The sequence below is a fragment of the Hemiscyllium ocellatum genome, chromosome 19, assembly GCF_020745735.1.
Source record: "Hemiscyllium ocellatum isolate sHemOce1 chromosome 19, sHemOce1.pat.X.cur, whole genome shotgun sequence".
NCBI lineage: Eukaryota > Metazoa > Chordata > Chondrichthyes > Orectolobiformes > Hemiscylliidae > Hemiscyllium > Hemiscyllium ocellatum.
In genome coordinates this window covers 25,373,319-25,395,760 of record NC_083419.1, presented here as the reverse complement: position 1 = coordinate 25,395,760, position 22,442 = coordinate 25,373,319, and the positions used below count along the sequence as shown (strand labels likewise).

The window sequence follows — 22,442 nt, the reverse complement described above, 5'->3', positions numbered from 1 at the left end:
CCAGTCAAACACAACATTGTCAATGGGAGCAGGATGTTTTGCCAGGAGTTTGGTTTTGAGCACTTGGGTAAAGTGCCCAGAGGAATTAAATTACTGCACACAAGTGGTCAAAGTAATTTCAGATTCTGGTAGCAGCTCACCATACACAAGCACACGAGCACGGGGTTGCTAGCTATTCAACCCATTGGAGCTATACTCTCCCTCTAGAGATGCTGCAAATCTTTCCCAACTCCCCTGCTATTTGCCCAAAGTCTTCCAAATACTTCCTTAAAATGTTAAATTCCAAATCTCTTGAGAATAACTGCTGAGTCTGCATCCAGCTGCTGTTTAGACTGTTCCAGATGCTCAGAAGTTGCTGAGTGAAAACATCTTCACATTTTCACCCTGAATGACTTGCCAATTGTTGGAGTCCGAGGAGCGGAGTGAGTGGGCTGTGTTCTAATGGCAGAACAGACCGAGCATGGGCTGTGTCCCGTGGCGGAGGGACGAAGCACGTGCCAGGTCTTGTGGTGTAACTGAGCGAGCATGGGCCAAGTCCTGTGGTGGAACGAGTACAGGCCGGGTCCTGCAACAGCAGCAGAGCAAATGGGCGATTCCTGGAGCAGAGACAGAGAGAGTCCTGGATGGAGGCCAGCACGAGAATTCTTAGAGGCATGGTACTCTAACCAGAGCTACATCAATAAACACATCGTTTTAGATCCTATCTGTCTTCCCTTGAAAAAAAAACTGAAATGGCATCACCCACCTTAAGAAACGAAGACCTAGAAATAGAGGCAGGACATACCACCAGTGCTACACCAGAGACTCTCACTGATGACGTTACTTAGTATGGTGATGAAACATCTGAAAACAAATCTTCAAGTTCAGCGAGCTAACTTACATACTTATTTCACTGAACATGGGGGAGCTGCTGGTGGTATTTTTGTCCATGTTGGCACTCTGGGCACTGCGCTATCAACATGGCTATGTCTGCATCTAATCCTGACCACCAGACAACCTCAACAGAATCTTCATTTTGGAAACGCCTGGATGACCCTGGTGGAGTTCAGCCATTATCCAGTAGTTACCTTTGCTCAGAACAATTACTCTTGCTCCTAGAAGAATATGCTGTCCTCTATCAGGTTTCTTTGGGCTCAAAAAGGTTTCAATTCTGATGGCCCTTTGGTCCTCCCCATCACCACCAGCTCTTTCAGTTATTCCAGGAATGGATCTTTCTGCATCCAAATTATGATATTGTCAGCTGTGACTGGAAGTGTGGCCAGAAAATGTAAAAACATATGGATTCTTCCAGTGCTGGTACCGATGGTGGTGTATCTGCCAGTGGCAGGCGATTCAGAGCATCCACATTTGCTACGGATTTCCTGGATGGTGTTTCAAGTGGTAATTATACACACTTAATATTAGAACCCACTGCTGAATTCAGCCTGAAGGTATGGGCAGCACTGCCTTGCCCTACTTAAGTACACCTACCAGGGATTTGTAGTCTTATTATTACAAATTTACTTCTGTGAAGGTATCGGTGGAACTCCTCAACTCTGAATATGACCGCCAAACCTTCATTCTCTATCTGGGCATATTTACACTCTGCACTAGCCAAAGTCCTGGATGAAAATACTATTGGGCGTTCCTCTCCATTGGGCCACCTATGAGCTAATACAACTCAGATGCCATTCAGGGAGGCATGGCATGTCAACAGCAGTTCTTACTTGGGATCATAATGTGCCAATACCTTCAAGAAAGAGAGCTGTTTCTTCACTTCCCTGAAAGCTAGGACTTGGGTAGGTGACCATTTCCCAGGCTGATCGTATTTTATAAGACGCCAGGGTGGAGGCCACATTATGTATAAACTTTTCGGAATAGTTCACCAACTCAAGGAAAGACCTAAGGTCTTATACTGACATGGGAGCCAGGACACCTTTGATCGCTCTCACTGTATCTTCCAACAGATGTAACATGGTCTTGTTGACTCTGTAGCCCAAGTAGGTCACTTGGGGTGCCTGAAACACACATCTTTCCCTTCTAAGTCAGACCACCTAGGATGGTCTGAGGATGATGTCCAAGTGCTCTTTATTGGTCTTCTTTGTTATTAGCACATCTAGATAAATAGTGACCTGGGTTAAACCTTGTAAAATGTTGAATAAAGAACAAAGAACAATAAAGTAGTCGAGTAAAAAGTGAGGTCTGCAGATGCTGGAGATCACAGTTGAAAATGTGTTGCTGGTTAAAGCACAGCAGGTCAGGCAGCATCCAAGGAATAGGAAATTCGACGTTTCGGGCATAAGCCCTTCATCAGGAATGAGGAGAGGGTGCCAGGCAGGCTAAGATAAAAGGTAGGGAGGAGGGACTTGGGGGAGGGGCGATGGAGATGTGATAGGTGGAAGGAGGTCAAGGTGAGGGTGATAGGCCGGAGTGGGGTGGGGGACGGAGAGGTCAGGAGGAAAATTGCAGGTTAGGAGGGTGGTGCTGAGTTCGAAGAAATCGACTAAGACAAGGTGGAGGGAGGGGAAATGAGGAAACTGGAGAAATCTGAGTTCATCCCTTGTGGTTGGAGGGTTCCCAGGTGGAAGATGAGGCGCTCTTCCTCCAACTGTAGTGTTGTTATGTTCTGGCGATGGAGGAGTCCAAGGACCTGCATGTCCTTGGTGGAGTGGGAGGGAGAGTTAAAGTGTTGAGCCACGGGGTGGTTGGGTTGGTTGGTTCGGGCGTCCCAGAGGTGTTCCCTGAAATGTTCCGCAAGTAACTCTGTCACTACGCGTGACCCTGCCCCCACACCGAGATTCGTCACCACGTCTAACCCCGCCCCTACGTCGATCTCGGTCCCCGCCCCCGCCCCAACCCCCAGTCCCACACCAGGTCCTAGCTCCCAGCCTTGCCAGATGAAGGGCTTATGCCTGAAACGTCGAATTTCCTATTCCTTGGATGCTGCCTGACCTGCTGTGCTTTAACCAGCAACACATTTTCAACTGTGATCTCCAGCATCTGCAGACCTCATTTTTTACCATGAACTTAGATTTCTCCAGTTTCCTCAGTTCCCCTCCCCCCACCTTGTCTCAGTCGATTTCTTCGAACTCAGCACCGCCCTCCTAACCTGCAATTTTCCTCCTGACCTCTCTGTCCCCGCCCCACTCCAGCCTATCACCCTCACCTTGACCTCCTTCCACCTATCACATCTCCATTGCCCCTCCCCCAAGTCCCTCCTCCCTACTTTTTATCTTAGTCTGCTGGACACATTTTCCTCATTCCTGATGAAGGGCTTTTGCCCGAAACGTCGAATTTCCTGTTCCTTGGATGCTACCTGACTTGCTGTGCTTTAACCAGCAACACATTTTCAGCAAAGAACAATAAAGCACAGGAACAGACTCTTCAGCCCTCCACGCCTACACTACCACATTTTGTCTTTCCATATTAAAACTGTCTTCACTTCAGGATCCATATCCCTCTATTCCCTTCCAATTCCAGGTGTATCTTGAATGCTGCTATTGCGTCTGCTTCCACCATCTCCTCTGACAACATGTATAAGGCACTCACTGCCCTTTGTATGACAAATCTATCTCGCACATCTTTCCAACTTGTCCCCTCGTTGAAATAGTGTTCTGATGCAGCTTAATTTGTGGATGTTGGGATGATTGCTTCTGTAGTTCAATATTTGGTCCATACGTATTGTTTTCCTGTAGACGATGGTTTGAACTTCAAAATCAGAGCATTATTTCAATGAGCTAACACACACTGCAGCACAAAGGAACTACAGAGAGCAGAGGATAATCACCTAAACTGTATATTCAAAAAGAATGGTTATCCAATGAACACAGTCCACTGATTTCTCAGTAACAAATCCAAACAAGCAGACAAAACATGTCCAGAAACCTCAGCCACTCTCCCCTAAATCACAGACATCTCAGAAATGACTGCCAGACTACTGAAACCCTCTGGCCTCATGGTAGCCTACAAACCCATCAACACGCTAAAACAGCAGCTAATGAACTTGAATGACCCTGTACAGACAACAAGCAAAAGTCATGTCACTTACAAAATACCATGAAAGAACAATAACAAACACTACATTGGACAAACAGCAGAAAACTAGCCACCAGGTACATGAACATCAACTAACCACAAAATGACATGACCCTCTCTCATTAGTATCCTTACATACAGATAAGGAAGGACACCACCTCGACTGGGACAATACATCCTTCCTAGGACAAGCCAAACAGAGACATGCATGTGAATTTCTAGAAGCATAGCATTCCAATTGGAACTCAATGAACAAACACATCCAGTTAGACCTCCATCTACCATCCCCTGAGAAAAGTAACAGGAAATTACATCATCAACCCAAAGAAACCACAATATATAAAGACAAACCAGGGAACTATAGACTGGTGAGCCTGACCTCATGGTGGGCAAGTTGTTGGAGGGAATCCTGAGGGACAGGATGTACATTTATTTGGAAAGGCGAGGACTGATTAGGGATAGTCAACATGGCTTTGTGCATTGGAAATCATGTCTCACAAACTTGATTGAGTTTTTTGAAGTAACAAAGATGATTGATGAGGGCAGAGCAGTAGATGTGATCTATATGGACTTCAGTAAGGCGTTTGACAAGGTTCCCCATGGGAGACTGATTAGCAAGGTTAGATCTCATGGAATAAAGGGAGAACTAGCCATTTTGATACAGAACTGGCTCAAAGGTAGAAGACTGAGGATGGTGGTGGAGGGTTGTTTTTCAGACTGGAGGCCTCTGTCCTGTCGAGTGCCACAAGGATCGGTGCTGGGCCCTCTATTTTTTGTCATTTACATAAATGATTTGGATGCGAGCATAAGAGGTACAGTTCGTGTGTTTGCAGATGACACCAAAATTGGTAGTGGACAGTGAAAAGGGTTACCTCAGATTACAACAGGATCTGGACCAGATGGGCCACTGGGCTGAGAAGTGGCAGATGGAGTTTAATTCAGGTAAATGCGAGGTGCTGCATTTTGGGAAAGCAAATCTTAGCAGGACTTATACACTTAATGGTAAGGCCTTAAGGATTGTTGCTGAACAAAGAGACCTTGGAGTGTAGGTTCATAGCTCCTTGAAAGTGGAATCACAGGTAGATAGGATAGTGAAGAAGGTGTTTGGTATGCTTTCCTTTATTGGTCAGAGTATTGAGTACAGGAGTTGGGAGGTCATGTTGCAGCTGTACAGGACATTGGTTAGGCCACTGTTGGAGTACTGCATGCAACTCTAGTCTCCTTCCTATCGGAAAGATGTTGTGAAACTTAAAAGGGTTCAGAAAAGATTTACAAGGATGTTGCCAGGGTTGGAGGATTTGAGCTATAGGGAGAGGCTGAACAGGCTGGGGCTGTTTTCCCTGGAGCGTCGAAGGCTGAGGGGTGACCTTATAGAGGTTTATAAAATCATGACGGGCATGGATAGGATAAATAGACAAAGTCTTTTCCCTGGGGTTGGGGAGTCCAGAACTAGATGCCACAGTTTAGGGTGAGAGGGGAAAGAAACCAAAATATATAAATATATAAAGACAAGCCAGTGAACTATAGACCGGTGAGCCTGACCTCAGTGGTGGGCAAGTTGTTGGAGGGAATCCTGAGGGATAGGATATACACGTATTTGGAAAGGCAAGGACTGATTAGGGATGGTCAACATGGCTTTGTGCGTGGGAAATCATGTCTTACAAACTTTTTCACGCAGAGGGTGGCATATGTATGAAATGAGCTGCCAGAGGATGTGGTGGAGGCTGGTACAATTGCAACTGTTAAGAGGCATTTGGATGGGTATATGAATAGGAAGGTTTTGGAGGGATATGGGCCGGGTGCTGGCAGGTGGGACTAGATTGGGTTGGGATATCTGGTCGGTGTGGACAGGTTGGACTGAAGGGTCTGTTTCCGTGCTGTACATCTTTATGACTCTATGACTCTAAAATGCAGGAATTATCAGCAGTGCTTCGGCCGGAGGTCCACTGAAGATCTTACCTGGTAGGGTGACAAAACGTCTGGAAATGAATCTTCCAACTCAGTGGGCAAACCTACATGTATGCAATATTCCAAGTGTGGCCTAACTAAAGTTCTAGAAAGCTGCAGCATAACTTGTCTATTCCTTTACTCAATGCCCCTTCCAATGAAGGCAAGCATGCCATTCACCTTTTCTACTGCCTTATCTATCTGTGCTGTCATCTTCAGTGATCTGTGGACCCGTGGACCCAGATCCTTCAGCATATCAATACTAATGGTTCTGCAATTCACTGTGTAATTTCTATCTGTACTTCACCTTCCAAAATGCATCAACTCATTTGTCCAAATTAAACTCCATTTGCCAGTTTTTTGCCCATTGCTTCCAATTGATCTATATTTTGATGTATCCTCTGACAATCCTCCTCACTATCTGCAACTCCACCAATCTTTGTAAACTTATTATTTAGACCAGTTACATTCTCCTCCAAATCATTTATGTAGATCACAAACAGCAGAAGTCTCAGCACTGAACCCTGTGGAACACCACTCGTCACAGCCCTCCATTCCAAAAAACATCCTTCCAATGTTACGCTCTGTTTCCTATGACTAAGCAAGTTCTGTATCCATCTTGCCAACTCACTTCTGATGGCATTTGACTTCATATTTTGTACCAATCTGCCATAAGGGATCTTGTCACAGGTTTTACTGAAGTCCACATAGACAACATCAACCCCTTTTACCTCAATCATCTTTGTCATCTCCTTAAAAAACTTGATCAAGTTAGTGAGGCACAACTGCCCCACACAAAACCAGGCTGTCTCTCACAAATAAGTTCATTTGCTTCTAAATGCATATAGATCTTGTCTCTGAGAATCTTTTCCAATAATTTCCCTACCACTGACAGTAGACTCTCAGGCCTGTAATTTCCAGGATTATCGCTGCAACTCTTTTTAAACAGTTGGACAATACTGGCTATTCTCTATTGGCTGTTGAAAAATTGTACAGGCTGACAATATTCCAAACGACAGTCTTGTGTTTTGATACAAACCCTTATGAGTATTAATGTAGCATAAGTCTGGGAATCCTTGTCTAACTGAAATTGTAAGTATTCATGGTTCATGTCGACCTTCATAAAGGATAGTCTCCCCTGCTTCAAGCTTTACATATAAATCCTCTATGCGAGGGATAGGATATTTATTGAGTTGCAAAAAGCAGTTTATCATTTGTTTAAAATCCCCACAAAGGTGAACTGATCCATCACGCTTCACAATTGGTATGCCCAGTACTGGCCATTCTGCAAACTGGATTGGTTTGATGATATCTGCACTGGGTAGGCCTTGCAGATCGGGGAATTCCTTCCTGGTTAACATGCAAAGTGGCCTTGATTCCTTTGCTATCCCTAGATCTTCCTGAAAATATTCTAGGTATTTAATTAGGTAGGTATTTTCTAATTGAAAAATATTGAGCCAATCTTCCTCATTTTGCTTCAACAAACTAGGGCCCAAGTCATTTACCACAATCAGTGATAAGGGAATCAGCTGCTTCTCATAAGATTACAAAATCAAAGTTACATCATTAACTTATAAAGGTTCCCTGGTGTAAGTCCTTAATCTAGTCGAGATCTTGCACAAACTTAAAGATTCATGTCTAGACCGAATTTTGTTAAAGACTGGTTCTGTGTTCACTGTAAAGTCTGTGCCATTATTGACTTCCATTAGAATTGGGTGACCATTTAACCAGGTGTTTATTTACATTGGTTTGGATTTGGATGTTGCTAAGCAATTTAATTGCTCCAAACTAGATGTAGCTGGGCTTTCCCGGGAGTGCACTCTCCTGGATACTGACCTATAAGCTCTCTTACTCAAATTTAGATCTAGGGGTAATCTTTTGCTGTCTTGCCTTTACTCAAGTGGTATTCCCCAAGCTTATTCAGAATATGCTGCAACTCATCTGCTCCACTTGCCTCATTTTACAATGATAAAGCCAGTTATAGTTTGAAGTCCAGTTGGGTCTCAGTAGTAAGTGCTTTTGCATAGTTATTTCATTAATCACACCAACAGCATCTCATTAAAGGTTAAATCAAAATTACATGCCTCTGCCAGTCACCTTAACCTAATCAAAAAACTCCAAATGATTCCCCAGTTCACAAACCGCAGAGTCAAAGCGATAGCATCTTAAAATTAGAGGTGTGTTGGGGTCATAATATTCCTGAACCAAATCTGTCAACTCTTGAAAGGTTTGAATATCTGTTGCCTCATTGAAAGTCAGGCTCATAATTACTAAAAAAAAGCTGCAGGTCCACAAGCTGTCAGGAGAATTACTCATTGCTTTTCATCTGCCCCAATGTCATCTGCCCGGAAAATATTCTTTCCACATACTGGACCCAGTCTTCGATGGTAGTGGGCGGCACGGTGGCACAATGGATAGCACTGCCTTCTCACAGCGTCAGAGACCCGGGTTCAATTCCCGACTCAGGCGATTGACTATGTGGAGTTTGCACGTTCTCCCCGTGTCTGCGTGGGTTTCCTCCGGGTGCTCCAGTTTCCTCCCACAGTCCAAAGATGTGCCGGTCAGGTGAATTGGCCATGCTAAATTGCCCATAGTGTTAGGTAAGGGGTAAATGGAGGGGTATGGGTGGGTTGCGCTTCGGCGGGTCGGTGTGGACTTGTTGGGCCAAAGGGCCTGTTTCCACACTGTAAGTAATCTAATTTAGGATCGAATGAGTCAAGCTTTGCAAATAATGGCATGATGCCAGAAATGCTTACCCCAAGTCAAAGATGGCTGTTGCGAGCGAATTTATTCAGGACACTTTTTTTCTCTCGTCACTACTGAAATAACTCCACTGAGGTCAGTATCCCATCACCATTTATTTGCACATGAGTCTTTGATGCTGATCCACCTCTCTCAGAGCCAGTTCTCAGTGTAACAGGATCTCTGACACACCTGCTTATATCTGTCAGCCTAGGCTCCCTGATTGGGCCAGATTAATAGCCCAGTAAGGAACTGATATTGTCCATCTAGCTGACCTCATTACAATCACTACTGGCGTCACTGGCTAGGCCAGCATTTATTGCCTAGAGGGCAGTTAAGAGTTAACCACATTGCTGTGAGTCTAGAGTCACATGTAGGTCAGACCAGGTAAGGACAGCAGTTTCCTTCCCTAAAGGATATTAGTGATTGTCACATCCTCCTTCTTATGATAAATCAGTACTCCTGCATGTTGAACAACACTTGGAGGAAGCACTAAGGGTATCAAGGTTGAAAAATATCCTCTAGGTAGTGGATTTCAATGTCCACCACGAAGATTAGCTCAGCAACAGCACTGCTGATTGAGCTTGGCTGGTCCTAAAGGATCCAACTGCTAGTCTGAGTCTGCAGCATGTGGTGAGGAAACCAATAAGAGGAAAAGCATACCTGACTTCATCCTTATCAATCTGCCTGCTACAAGTGCATCTGTCTGTGACAGTATCAGTTAGAGTGACCTTCCGTACAGTATTTGTGGATACAAAGCCCTAACTTCACATTTAGAATACTATCCATTGTGTTGTGTGGCACTATTGCCAATATAAAACAGATTTTGAACAGATATAGCAACTGAAGAGTGGGCATCAATGAGATGCTGTGGACCATCAACACAGCAGAATAGTGCTCTGGCACAATCTGCAACCTCTTAGCTTAGCATATATCCATTCAGCCATTATCATAATGCAGGAGATCAACCCTGAATCCATAGATAGTGCAGGAGAGAATGCCCAGAGCAGTACCAGGCATAAAAATATGTTGTCAACCTGAAGTTACAAAACATGACTACTTACATGCAAGACAGCATAAGCAGCAAGTGATAAACAGAGCTAAGTGATCCAACAACCAATGGATCAGATCTAAGCTCTACAGTCCTGCCATATCCAGTGGACAATTAAATAATTAATTGGAGGAGGAGATTCCACAAATCCATACTCAATGATAGAAGAGTCCAGCGTATCTGTGCAAAAGATAAGGCTGAAGCATTCACAGCAATCTTCAACCAGAAGTGCCATCTGGATGGTCCATCTTGGCTTCCTCCAGTAGTCTCCAGCATCATACATGCAGCACTCTTTGCATGAAAAAGCTGCCCCTTAGGTCCCTTTCAATTCTTTCCCCGCTCACCCGAAACCTACGTCCTCTAGTTCTGGATGACCCCACTGTCGGAAAAGACCTTGTCTATTTACCCTATTCATGCCCCTCATGATCTTATAAGCCTCTATCAGGTCACCACTCAGCTCCGATGCTCCAGGGAAAACAGACCCAAGCTATTCAGCTTTTCCCTATAGCTCCAACCCTGGTAACATCCTTGGAAGTCTTTTCTGAACCTTTTCAAGTCTCACAACATCCTTCCTATAGAAGGGAGACCAGAATTGCACACAATACAGGTAGACCCGTGATCTGAAACTAGAGTATTCCTAGGAAACCTTTCGTAAACCGGAAATGGCAGAAAATGAAGGTACATGATTTATATGGGAAAATGTATCGCCAGTTTTCGTAAAAACAAAAATCCTCTTTGGATTTGCGAAAACAGGTACTAATGTAGGTCTTTTGTAAAAGCAAAATTGCGTAAAGTGAACATTCAAAAAGTGGGGGATACCTGTATTCCATAAGTGGCCTAACCAACATTCTGTACAGCGGCAAAATGACCTCCTAACTCCTATACTCAATGTACTGAACAATAAAGGAAAGCATACTAAACAACTTCTTCACTATCTTATCTACCTGTGACTCCACTTTCAATGAACTATGAACCTGCACTCTCTTTGTTCAGTAACACTCCCTTGGACTTTACCTTTAAGTGTATAAGCCCTGCCCTGATTTGGCTTTCCAAAATGCAGCATGTTACATTTATCTAAATTAAACTCCATCTGCCACACCTCAGCCCAGTGGCCCATTTGATCAAGATCCCTGTACTCTGAGGTAACCTTCTTCGCTGTATATTACACCTCCAATTTTGGTGTCATGTGCAAATTTACTAACCATATGTCCTATGTTTACATCCAAATCATTTCTTTCAATGATGAAAACCAGTGAACCTAGCATCGATCCTTGTGGCACACCACTGGTCACAGCAGGTCAGGCAGCATCCAAGGAGCAGGAGAATCGACATTTCGGGCATAAGCCCTTCTTCAGGAAGCCTGAAACGTCGATTCTCCTGCTCCTTGGGTGCTGCCTGACCTGCTGTGCTTTTCCAACAACACATTTTTCAGCTCTGATTTCCAGCATCTGCAGTCCTCACTTTCACCACTGGTCACAGACCTCCAGTCTGAACAACAACCTTCTTCCACTACTCTCTGTCTTCTTCCTTTGTGCCAGTTCTACATCCAAATGGCTAGTTCTCCCTGTATTCCATGTGATCTAACCAGTGTACCATGAGGAACCTTGTCAAATGCCTTAGTAAAGTCCATATAGATCATGTCCATTATTCTGCCCTCATCAATCCTCTTCATCACTTCTTCAAAAAACTCAATCAAGATCATGAGACATGACTTCCCAAGCACAAGCCATGTTGACTATCCCTAATCAGTGCTTGCTTATCCAAATGCATGGAAATCCTGTCCCTGAGGATTCCCTGTACAACTTACCCACACCAATGTCAACCTCACCAGTCTAAAGTTCCTTGTGTTTTCCTTACTGCCTCTGTTAAATTGTGGCACCATGTTAACCAACCTCCAGACTTTTGGCACCTCACCTGTAACTATCTATGATACAAATGTCTCAGCAAGGTGCCCAGGAATTTCTTCATCTTCCAAGTGAATCAACAATTTATCTGCAATTTACTCCCATTCACTGTTCACAATGTGGTCCTTGCTTTAGGGAGAAGAAACACAAAAATAACCCCAAGCTTTGATTTCCTGGCCATTTTAACAGACCACCGTATTCCCTGGCTCACATTTCTGTCTTGAAGCCACTGCAGTGCCCAGTAAGGCACTTTCCTGTCCATGTAAGATTGATCCAACTTTTCCAAATTTTCTTCACAACTGAACTGTTTCATTCCCAGAACCATTCTCGTAAACCTCTTCTGCATGATCTCAAATGCGTTTATATCCTTCCTACAGTAGGTGCTGTGAAAAGTACAGAGTCCTCCAGCTGAGGTCCAACCAGCATCCTACATAAATTCATCATAATCCCCCTCATCTTGTATGCCACACCCCAGTACATGAATCCAAGAATCCTGTATGCTTTAGAAATAGCTCACTGCACCTTTCCTGCGACCTTTAATGCTTATGTACACTTACAATCAGGTCTTTCTGTTCCTGCACATCATTTGGAAATGTGCTCTTTCTTTTATTCAATCTCTCCATGTTCCTTGTATCCAACTATATCACCTCATATTTCTCTACTTTGAAATTCATCTACTACCTCTCTGCCAATGCCAACAATACATAAATGTCTTTTGAGTTTGTATTTTGTCCTCTTTGGAGTTTACAATTCTCCCAAGTATTGCATTCTCTACAAACTTTAAAATTGCCTCCATGCATCAAGATCTGGATCATTTATATGTACCAGGGAAACCAAGAGATCCAATATTGACCCTCAGAAACTTCATCGCAACCTTTCTTCCAGCCTGAAAAATACCTCTGCTTCTTAGTATAGAGCCAATTTTGTATCCGTGTTGGTACTATTCCTCCACGATCTGTAACTTTCCTTACCCCCCTGTTGTGTAGCACTGGAAGGAAGACTTTTTGGAAGCCTGTGTACACTACATCATTAGCCTTGCATTAATCAATCCTCCCTGTTATCCTTTCAGAAAACTCCAGCAAGTTAGACATGACATTTCCTCAAGAAGTCCACACCATCCATTCCAACTCTATTCACATTTTTTATATGAATATTAATTCTACCTTCAGTGATTATTTCCAGAAGTTATCCCCATCACTGAAGTTAAACTGGTCTGTAACTGCTGCACTAATTTTTACAACCTTTGTTTTGAACAAAAGTTTGATGTTTGCAATTTTCCAATCCTCTGGCACCAACCTCAAAACTAAGGAGATTGAAAGTTTATCCCAGTGCCTCAGCAATTTCTAGTCTCACTTCCTTTAATATCCTTTGCTGCATCTTATCCTGTCCTAGTGCCTAACCAATTAGAAGTATTGACAATGTATAAAATATATCCTTATCCATTTTAAACCCTTCTAGTGACAGCATTTCTTAATGTGTTACCATGGTCTCAGCAGCATCTGCTTTGCAGGTAAAGACAGGTGCAAGCATACTTTTAATACATCAGCCATGCCTCTTGCCTCCATAAAGATCCATGTAAAATTTGGTCTTTAAATATCCCAATTCCTTCTGTTTCCATACTTTTACCATTCCTGTGCTGATAAGTACTTAATGTAATTAAGTAATTAATTAATTAATGTAAGTCTTCTACATTAACTGCCAGTCATATATTCATAAACTCTCTCTGCTTCTCGTGCTTGGGAAAAATTGGTGTGCTTAGAGGCACTCCTGAGTACACAACTTCTTCCAAACATCCAAAAACTTCCAAACATTCAACACCACTTTCTGATGATTTGTTTGACATTTCACAGGACCTCCAACAACTCCGTGTATTTCCACATTAGGATCAATAAGTAAACAGTTTAAAGTAACTCAACCGTACGTTGGATGTGATGCCTTTAAAATAGAGCTGGCAAGAGATGCTGCTGAATGCATACTCAGCTGTGCATATTTAAGAGAAAGTACTGACTAGAGTAGCAGGGTTCAAAAAGTCATATCAGCTGTCAAAACCGAATTAGACTTGGAGTATGTCACAATATGTGCATACTGCATGCTTCTGGTTCACACTCACATGAAATGCGTATTACTAATCATATTTTAAGCCAGTGTCAGTCTTGATTTCTTGGTATCTGAAGCAGCAATATTAAAAGTAAGGTGTATTGTACATTGTCTTCCATTCAATTTTATATTTAAATAAGGAACTCACTTTATTATTTCACCATTCTGTGTGTGTGACTGGTAGTTTTATATATGAGAAAATACTATAACACATGCTATTGCATTCTAAAACATGGCAATTAGTGCAGGGCCACTCTGGAAATGCAGAAGAGCAATTAATATTTTTGACTTTAACTGGGTCGTTTGGTGCTGAAACTACCAGAATGAAAGAGGCATTCACTCAGAAATTCACATGAAATTATTTTAGAATGAAATCAAGATGGAATATTGTGTTACAATTCTTGAACAGTTTTAAAAAAGACATTTACATGTTACTTGTTTATATTGATCAATATGTTTTAATTAACATTATTGCCATATACTGCCAGATCAAGAATGGCAAAAGCCAGGTACTCAGTACCTACATCTCAGATTCAAATCAACCAAACCTGGATGAATAATTGTATGACCCACTCTGATCTCCTTCTTGAGAAAACATGCCCATTTAATTACTGTGTGTGAATATGAGAAATATTGCCTGAGAACCTTCAATAGCAGAAATTCTTTAAGTAACAACAGAACAGAAGTATATAGGTCTGAATCAAATTTAGATATCAGAAACAAAACGTTTGTAAAACTAATACATTATCCTATTTTAAAGCTGCAAAATTTTCCAATAAATAAGTGAAATTGCTACTTTAAAATCAAACAAACAAAAATTATCTTTAGGGTAAATGAAATTGGGCTATGTTTACCTGTGTGTTTTGAGTGGGAATTTGAAGGATCAAAGCCAAACTGCTATAATCAAAGTTTTCATCCAAGGCTAAGAGTGCTCCATGAACACCACTTTCCATGAGGTTGTTTGCATAGTCTCGAAGGCCAATGGACAGTATCCACCTGATGACACGGTCATTGCTCCACACAATTGCATCTGAAAAATGTGAAACTATAAAATGAGCATGAACTTTCTTTTAGATTTTAATAACATCAAGTTCTTAACTTATAAGGTACAATCTCTTCTGTTCCAATTTATATTGCAAAAGAATTGATACCCTGATTATCAAATGCTTTAATTTTTTTCTTTGACTTTGTTATATCACAATATGCTATGCACTAGTCTTCTCTGATGCTAAAACTTTAATGTCTTTCACTATTCAAATATTCCAGAGGTTGTAATAAATGTATCACAGTCATATAAAATCATAGAATCCCTACAGTGCTGAAAGAAGCCATTTGGCCCATCGAGTCGGCACCGACCCTCCAAAGAGCATCCCCTTCAGACCCAGCTCTTCCCAACACCCTATCCCTCTAACCTCACATTTACCATGGCTAACTGCACATCTTTGGAGGAAACTGAAGCACTTGGCAGAAACCCATGCAAACATGGGGAGAATGCCACTTAGACAATCATCCAAGGCTGGAATAAAACTCGGGCCTCTGGCATTGTGAGACAGCAGTGCCAACCACTGAGATATTCCTTAAAAGAGTAAAATGGCAAAATCAGCGATTTGGCTCGTAAATTTTATAAGTAGTTATGCATGTCCAACTGACAAATACAATATAATGTCAGAGAAGTAGATTTTGGGCACAGTCAAACTTGGTACTTCATGTGTTCAAGCTATAAGACTTTTAGTCCTATCTTCATGCTCAGCATTCACTACTAATTGCATCTCTGCAGACAGCTCAGTCAAATCAAAATATCAATAACATATCACCTATCTCAGGATGCAGGAAATGGAGTAAGTTACAGGCATGATTGTCACTTCCATGAACCAGAATTTGTTAGAAAATTGCAGATGGAGTGCAGTAGGGTGGGTAAATGGCAAATACTGAGTCACTACCATGGTACTCAGTGTTATACCTCATTACTGCAACTTTACCAGCTGTGGGGGGAGGTGTCACGCTTATCTGTAGGCGCTGTGGCCATCATAAAATTCATGCTGCTTCTGAATTCATAAAAACTTCAAATGTAACTTACCTCAGTCCTATTCTTGGTCACTCTCATTTGGTGCCTAATTTCACCAAAATGTCCCTCAACAAGAACTACATCCTGAATATTCTTGATATGGGAAAACACCTTCAATCCAACTGAAGTCACTGGTGTACTTTGGGTTCCTGAGGAACTCCCAACATATGCACATCTACATGACTTATGCAGGAATTTAAACTACGAATGCCGGGCTTCCTCTGCCTAGTAGACGTCATGATTTCTATGACTGCGATCAGACAGGCAGAACAATGGAGACACGCAATATTTGCACTACATTTAGCCAGATTACTGCACAAATTCTGCACAATTACTTAGAATTTTACATAGCCAATATAAAATGGAATTCTAAGTAAACCAATTGGGCTGTCAAGCACAAAGGCAACCATATACATCCTGCCATGTTCAATTCCCTCCCAGCCATGTTACTGTCTCTCCTGGCAGTGTTATTCCCAACTTAGATGTCTTCACTCCCAACACCAATAGAGTTCAATACCTCAACTCCTTGACACCTCCAACATTACTCACCCATTCCCTCACCAGAAAATGCTCAACCTCCCAGAAACTCATGATATACAGTACTTTCTGGAATCTCTGACTTAAGTCTGGCTGATGTGAGAAGAGTCAGCATTGGTGAAGTGTGCAGAGGGATGAAGAGGGTTCAGCATTTTTTGAGGTGAAGAGGGATGAACAGTGTCACTGAATGAAGGTGAGCATGAGATTGTAGATAGCTGGGTTGGGGGGTATTATCAATGAGTGGAATCTTATAGGAATCTGACTGATGTAGGTTGTGGTGAGAAATGTGGCAGTATCTGGCATGAAGTAAAGTCAGGCCTATTTCAACACTGGGAGCATGCTGCTCCATCTGTTATGCTTTTGACTAGTAGTGTGATGTTTTTCTCATTAGGCAGTGGCAATTTGCCTGATTAGTGGACCAACTTTACTCATTATTATTCAGAGTCTTATCTTACCAAACATGCTAAACATGTTGATGCTGAGAAACTCAATATGGAAATGAGGGTGGGTACCTGGCAACTTCAGGCAGAAGTGGGTACTGCAGATGCTGGAGATTAGAGTCAAGATTAGAGTGGTGCTGGAAAAGCACAGCAGGTCAGGCAGCATCTGAGGAGCAGAAAGATCGTTGTTTCGGGCAAAAGCCCTTCATCAGGAAACATACATCAGGAAACATACTTCCTGATGAAGGACTTTTGCCTGAAACATTGATTTTCCTGCTCCTCGGATCTGCCTGACTTGCTATGCTTTTCCAGCACCTCTCTAATCTTGATCTGGCAACCTCAGCTTGTTGCTTGATCCGAAGAACCTCTCTGTTGCTTAGGTCCAAAATGCATCTCAGGGCCCTCCCCTATCAGCGTTCCGCAATATATTTCCCTCCCCTCCCCTATCAGTGTTCTGCAATATATTTCCCTCCCCTCCCCTATCAGCGTTCCGCAAAGACCACTCCCTTCGTGACTCCCTCGTCAGGTCCACACCCCCCCACCAACCCAACCTCCACTCCCGGCACCTTCCCCTGCAACCGCAGGAAATGTAAAACTTGCGCCCACACCTCCTCCCTCACTTCCCTCCAAGGCCCCAAGGGATCCTTCCATATCCGCCACAAGTTCACCTGTACCTCCACACACATCATCTATTGCATCCGCTGCACCCGATGTGGCCTCCTCTACATTGGGGAGACGGGCCGCTTACTTGCGGAACGCTTCAGAGAACACCTCAGGGACGCCCGGACCAACCAACCCAACCACCCCGTGGCTCAACACTTTAACTCTCCCTCCCACTCCACCAAGGACATGCAGGTCCTTGGACTCCTCCACCGGCAAAACATAACAACACAACAGTTGGAGGAAGAACGCCTCATCTTCCGCCTGGGAACCCTCCAACCACAAGGGATGAACTCAGATTTCTCCAGTTTCCTCATTTCCCCTCTCCCCACCTTGTCTCAGTCGGTTCCTTCAACTCAGCACCGCCCTCCTAACCTGCAATCTTCTTCCTAACCTCTCCGTCCCCCACCCCACTCTGGCCTATCACCCTCACCTTGACCTCCTTCCACCTATCACATCTCCATCGCCCCTCCCCCAAGTCCCTCCTCCCTACTTTTTATCTTAGCCTGCCTGGCAACCTCTCCTCATTCCTGATGAAGGGCTTATGCCCGAAACGTCGAATTTCCTATTCCTTGGATGCTGCCTGACCTGCTGTGCTTTAACCAGCAACACATTTTCAACTGTGATCTCCAGCATCTGCAGACCTCATTTTTTACTCCATGATTCATGGGCAACAGCCACACATATTCCTCATCCAATGACACTGGCAGACAGAAGTTGCCAACTTCTCATGGCCTTTATAAAACTCTCCAATACACTTGCAGGTCATTCAAGAAGGACAACATTGCATTGCTGGGCACACTAGCAACTCATATTAAATAGCTGCAGCAAAGTCACTTAACACAGATGGACATGTACTGAGCTCACAGATTGGACCAGGCTGGATTGCAGGCCAGCTCATTTTCTCCCAAAGTGCTCGCTCACTTAGCACCTACCTGCATTCTTGCAACATCACACCTTATCAATTGTTTCATGTTAGCTAGCCAATCTTCTACCTAAGTGAGGGATCATGAGCTACATCGTGAGCTTTTATTTCCCAAACAACCTTTGCTGTGGCATCTAATCAAATGGCTTCTGGAAATTTGTAGTACATCCACCATTCCCCTCTATCCAATGCACATATTACATCATCAAATAACTCAAAATAAATTGGTTAATCATGATTTCCATACTAAGACTGTTGTCACTTAGAGGATCTGTATCTCTGTAATCCCTTCCAATTTACATATTCATCTAGGTGCTTCTTGAATGCGGTGATTGTGTCTGCTTCCACCACCTCCTGCATGTTCCATGCACTCACCACCCTTTGCACATCTTTTTTAAACGCCCCTCCTCACACGCTGAACCTGCGTCTCCTAGTAATTGAATCCTCAACTCTGGGAAAAAGCCTAATTCTTCCAACTCTGTCCACGCCATTCACAATCTTGTAAACTACTTCATGTTGCCCCTCAACCTCCTGTGTTCCAGTGAAAACAAACCCAGTCTATCCAACTTTTCTTCATAGCTAAAATCCCCCATACTAGGCAACAACCTGGTAAACCTTTCTGTATCCTCTCCAAAGCATCTACAACCTTTTGGTAGTACGGTGCTCAGAACTGTATGCAATATTCCAAGTGTGGCCGAACTAAAGTTCCATAATGCTGCAGCATAAGTTGCCTAACTGTGTACTCAATGCCACTTCCAATGAAGGCAAGCATGCTTATGCCTTTTCTGCTGCCTTGTCTACCTTCGCTGGGATTTGTGGACCTGCACATCCAGATCCTTCTGCATATCAATATTCCTAAGGGTTCTGCCATTCACTGTATAATTTCTACCCATATTTGACCTTCCAAAATGCATCACCTCATATTTGTCCGGATTTAATTCCACCTGCCATTTTTCTGATCATGCCTCCAACTGATTTATATTCTGCTGTATCCTCTGACAATCCTCCTCACTACCCACAACTCTTTGTAACATCTGCAAACTTACTATTTAGGTCAGCCATGTTTTTTTCTCCAAGTCATTACAAACAGCAGTGATCCCTGTGGAACACCACTAATCACAACCCTCCATTCTGAAAAGCATCCTTAGACTGCTATCCTATGTCTCCTATGACTAAGCCAGTTCTGTATTCACCTTGCCAACTCACCCCTGAAGCCATGTGACTTCACCTTTTGTACCAGTCTGCCAGAAGGGAACTTGTCAAAGGCTTTAGTGAAGTTCATTTAGACAACATTGATGAAGGCTTTTCCCTCATCAATCATCTTTGTCACTCCCTGAAAAAACTCAATCAAGCTGGTGAGGCACAATCTTCCCAGCATGAAACAATGCTGTCTATCGCTAATAATTGTATTTGCTTCGAAATGCATACAGATCTTGTCTCTGAGAATCTTTTCCAATAATTTCCCGAACACTGACATTAGGCTCCCAGGTCTGTAATTGCCTAGATTTTCTCTGCTACTCTTCCTAAGCAATGGGACAACATTGGCCTTTCTCCAATCCTTTGAGACCTCACTTGTTGTCAAAGAGGATCCCAATGAAAGATGTTAGGCTAACTGGCCTGCAGTTTCCTGCTATCTAAGTCACTCCTTTTTTTGAATAAAAAGTTACATTCACTATTTTCCAATCTAATGGAATCTTCTTCATTTTTAGGGAATTTTGTAAAATTGGAACCAATGTAATAATTATTTAATTAGCCACTACTTTTAAGACCATAGGATGAAATCCACTAGGACCTGAGGGTTGTTCAGTTTGCACCCTCAACAATTTATCAGTACTACTTCCCTGGTAATTGTAGTTTTCTTGAGTTCCTCATTCCTTTTCACTTCTTAATTTACAGTTCTTTCTGGGATGTTATTCGTAACCTCCAGAGTGAATATCTGTTCAATTCATCTTCCATCACCTTATTTTCTATAATTAGTTTTCTGCCTTTTGCAGACGTCTTGTGTTTTGATGGAGTGGTACTTTTTCCCCAAACACCATGAACTGGGGGTCTTGCTGGAGTCAGGGTTTTACCAGGGGCCAGAGACTATGATGTTTGCCCGCAGTCATTAGCTGGAGTTTCTATATGGGAAAATGTAGTGGCTGCGATTGTTAACTTTGAATCTTAGATTGTGACTGGAGATGCCAAAAAAAGGGTAGTAATAGCATTCCTGCTATTGTCTATGAAATTGAAATTCATTAGCTATGACCTCAAGTCTGTGGAAATTTGTTTCAGCTGATGACTTCTTCTGCTTTGTGTGTTGTCAACTTATGCCAGTTGTAATTTAAATATTGTGACATCTAGAAAATTAATACTTCACTTGAGTGTTGCAGTTTTAAGTTTAAATAAAAAGGTTAATGATCATTAAGGGCTCTGGACAGGATGAGCCAGCTGACCACGGCACCATGGTGCAGAAGGCCATTCAAAAGGGGAGAGCAAAAAGACAAGTAGTTGTCACAGGGGATTCTATAATTAGGGGGACAGATAGTATCCTATGCAAGCCGGATAGTGAGTCTCGCATGGTGTGTTGCCTGCCCGGTGCCAGGGTGCAGGACATCTCCGACCGGCTTGAAAGGATATTGGAGCTGGAGGGGGAGGATCCAGTTGTTGTGGTCCACGTTGGGACTAACAACATAGGCAAAGCTAGGGTGGAGGATCGGTTTGGGGATTATCAAGCACTAGGAAGGAAATTGAAGTACAGGTCCTCAAGGGTCATAATCTCCGGATTACTGCCCGAGCCATGTGCCAATTGGCATAGGGATAAGAAAATTAGGGAAGTAAACACGTGGCTAAGGGATTAGTATGGGAAAGAGGGATTCCATTTCATGGGGCATTGGCATCAGTTTTGGAACCGGGGGGATCTGTACTGTTGGGATGGTCTCCACCTGAACCGATCTGGTACCAATGTTCTAGCGAAGAGGATAAATAGGGTGGAGTAGGACTTTAAACTTCTGAGTTGGGGGGAAGGGAAAGTGAAAGCGACAGGGAGTATGGAGTTAAATGGAAAGATAAGCAGGAGGATAGCATGTATGCAGGTGGATTTAACCTTGAGGCAGATTAGGAATGCAACAAAAAGGAAGGATAATTTAGGACATCTTATGACTTCCAACATCTCTAATGATAAGAATGTTAGCATGAAGGCACTTTACCTGAATGCTCGTAGCATTCGTAACAAAGCAGATGAACTAAAGGCACAGATCATCGTGAATGATTATGATGTGGTAGGCATCACAGAGACATGGTTGCAGGGGGTTCAGGACTGTCAGTTAAAAATCCAAGGATTTACAACTTATTGAAAAGACAGGGAGGTGGACAGAGGGGGCAGAGTGGCCTTGTTAGTTAAGAACAAAATTAAATCTATGGCAATGAATGACATAGGGTCGGATGATGTGGAGTCTGTGTGGGTGGAATTGAGGAACCACAAAGGCAAAACAAGCATAATAGGAGTTATGTACAGACCTCCTAACAGTGGTCAGGACCAGGGGCGCAACATGTACCGGGAAATAGAAAAGGCATGGCAGAAAGGCAAGGTCACGGTGATCATGGGGGACTTCAATTTACAGGTGGACTGGGTAAATAATGTTGCCAGTGGATCGAAAGAAAGGGAATTCTTGGAATGCTTACAGGATGGCTCTTTGGAACAGCTTGTCATGGAGCCCACAAGGGAGCAGGCTATTTTGGACCTAGTGCTATGTAACGAACCAGACTTTACAAAAGATCTTAAAGTAAGGGAACACTTAGGAAGCAGCGATCATAATATGGTACAGTTCAGTCTGTAGTTTGAAAGAGAGAAGGCAAAATCGGATGTAATGGTGTTACAGTTAAACAAAGGTAATTATGAGGGCATGAGAGAGGAAGTGACGAAAATTGACTGGAACCAGAGCCTAGCAGGGAAGACAGTAGAGCAAAAATGGCAGGAGTTTGTGGGTATAATTGAGGACACAGTATAGAGGTTCATTCCCAAGAAAAGAAAAATTATCCGGGGAGGGATTAGACAGCCATGGCTGACAAAGGAAGTCAG

The 22,442-nt window shown here is 43.0% G+C and overlaps 1 protein-coding gene across 1 annotated transcript in view; it reads right to left on the bottom strand.

The window, feature by feature from the left end:
* The window catches only part of ppfia2 (PTPRF interacting protein alpha 2), a 506,299-nt gene that overhangs the window by 4,097 nt on the left and 479,760 nt on the right, over positions 1 to 22,442 (bottom strand). Inside the window, exon 25 of the mRNA XM_060840055.1 lies at positions 14,610 to 14,785. Coding sequence (XP_060696038.1) covers positions 14,610 to 14,785 — 176 coding nt within the window. The remainder of the gene's footprint in view (positions 1 to 14,609; positions 14,786 to 22,442) is intronic.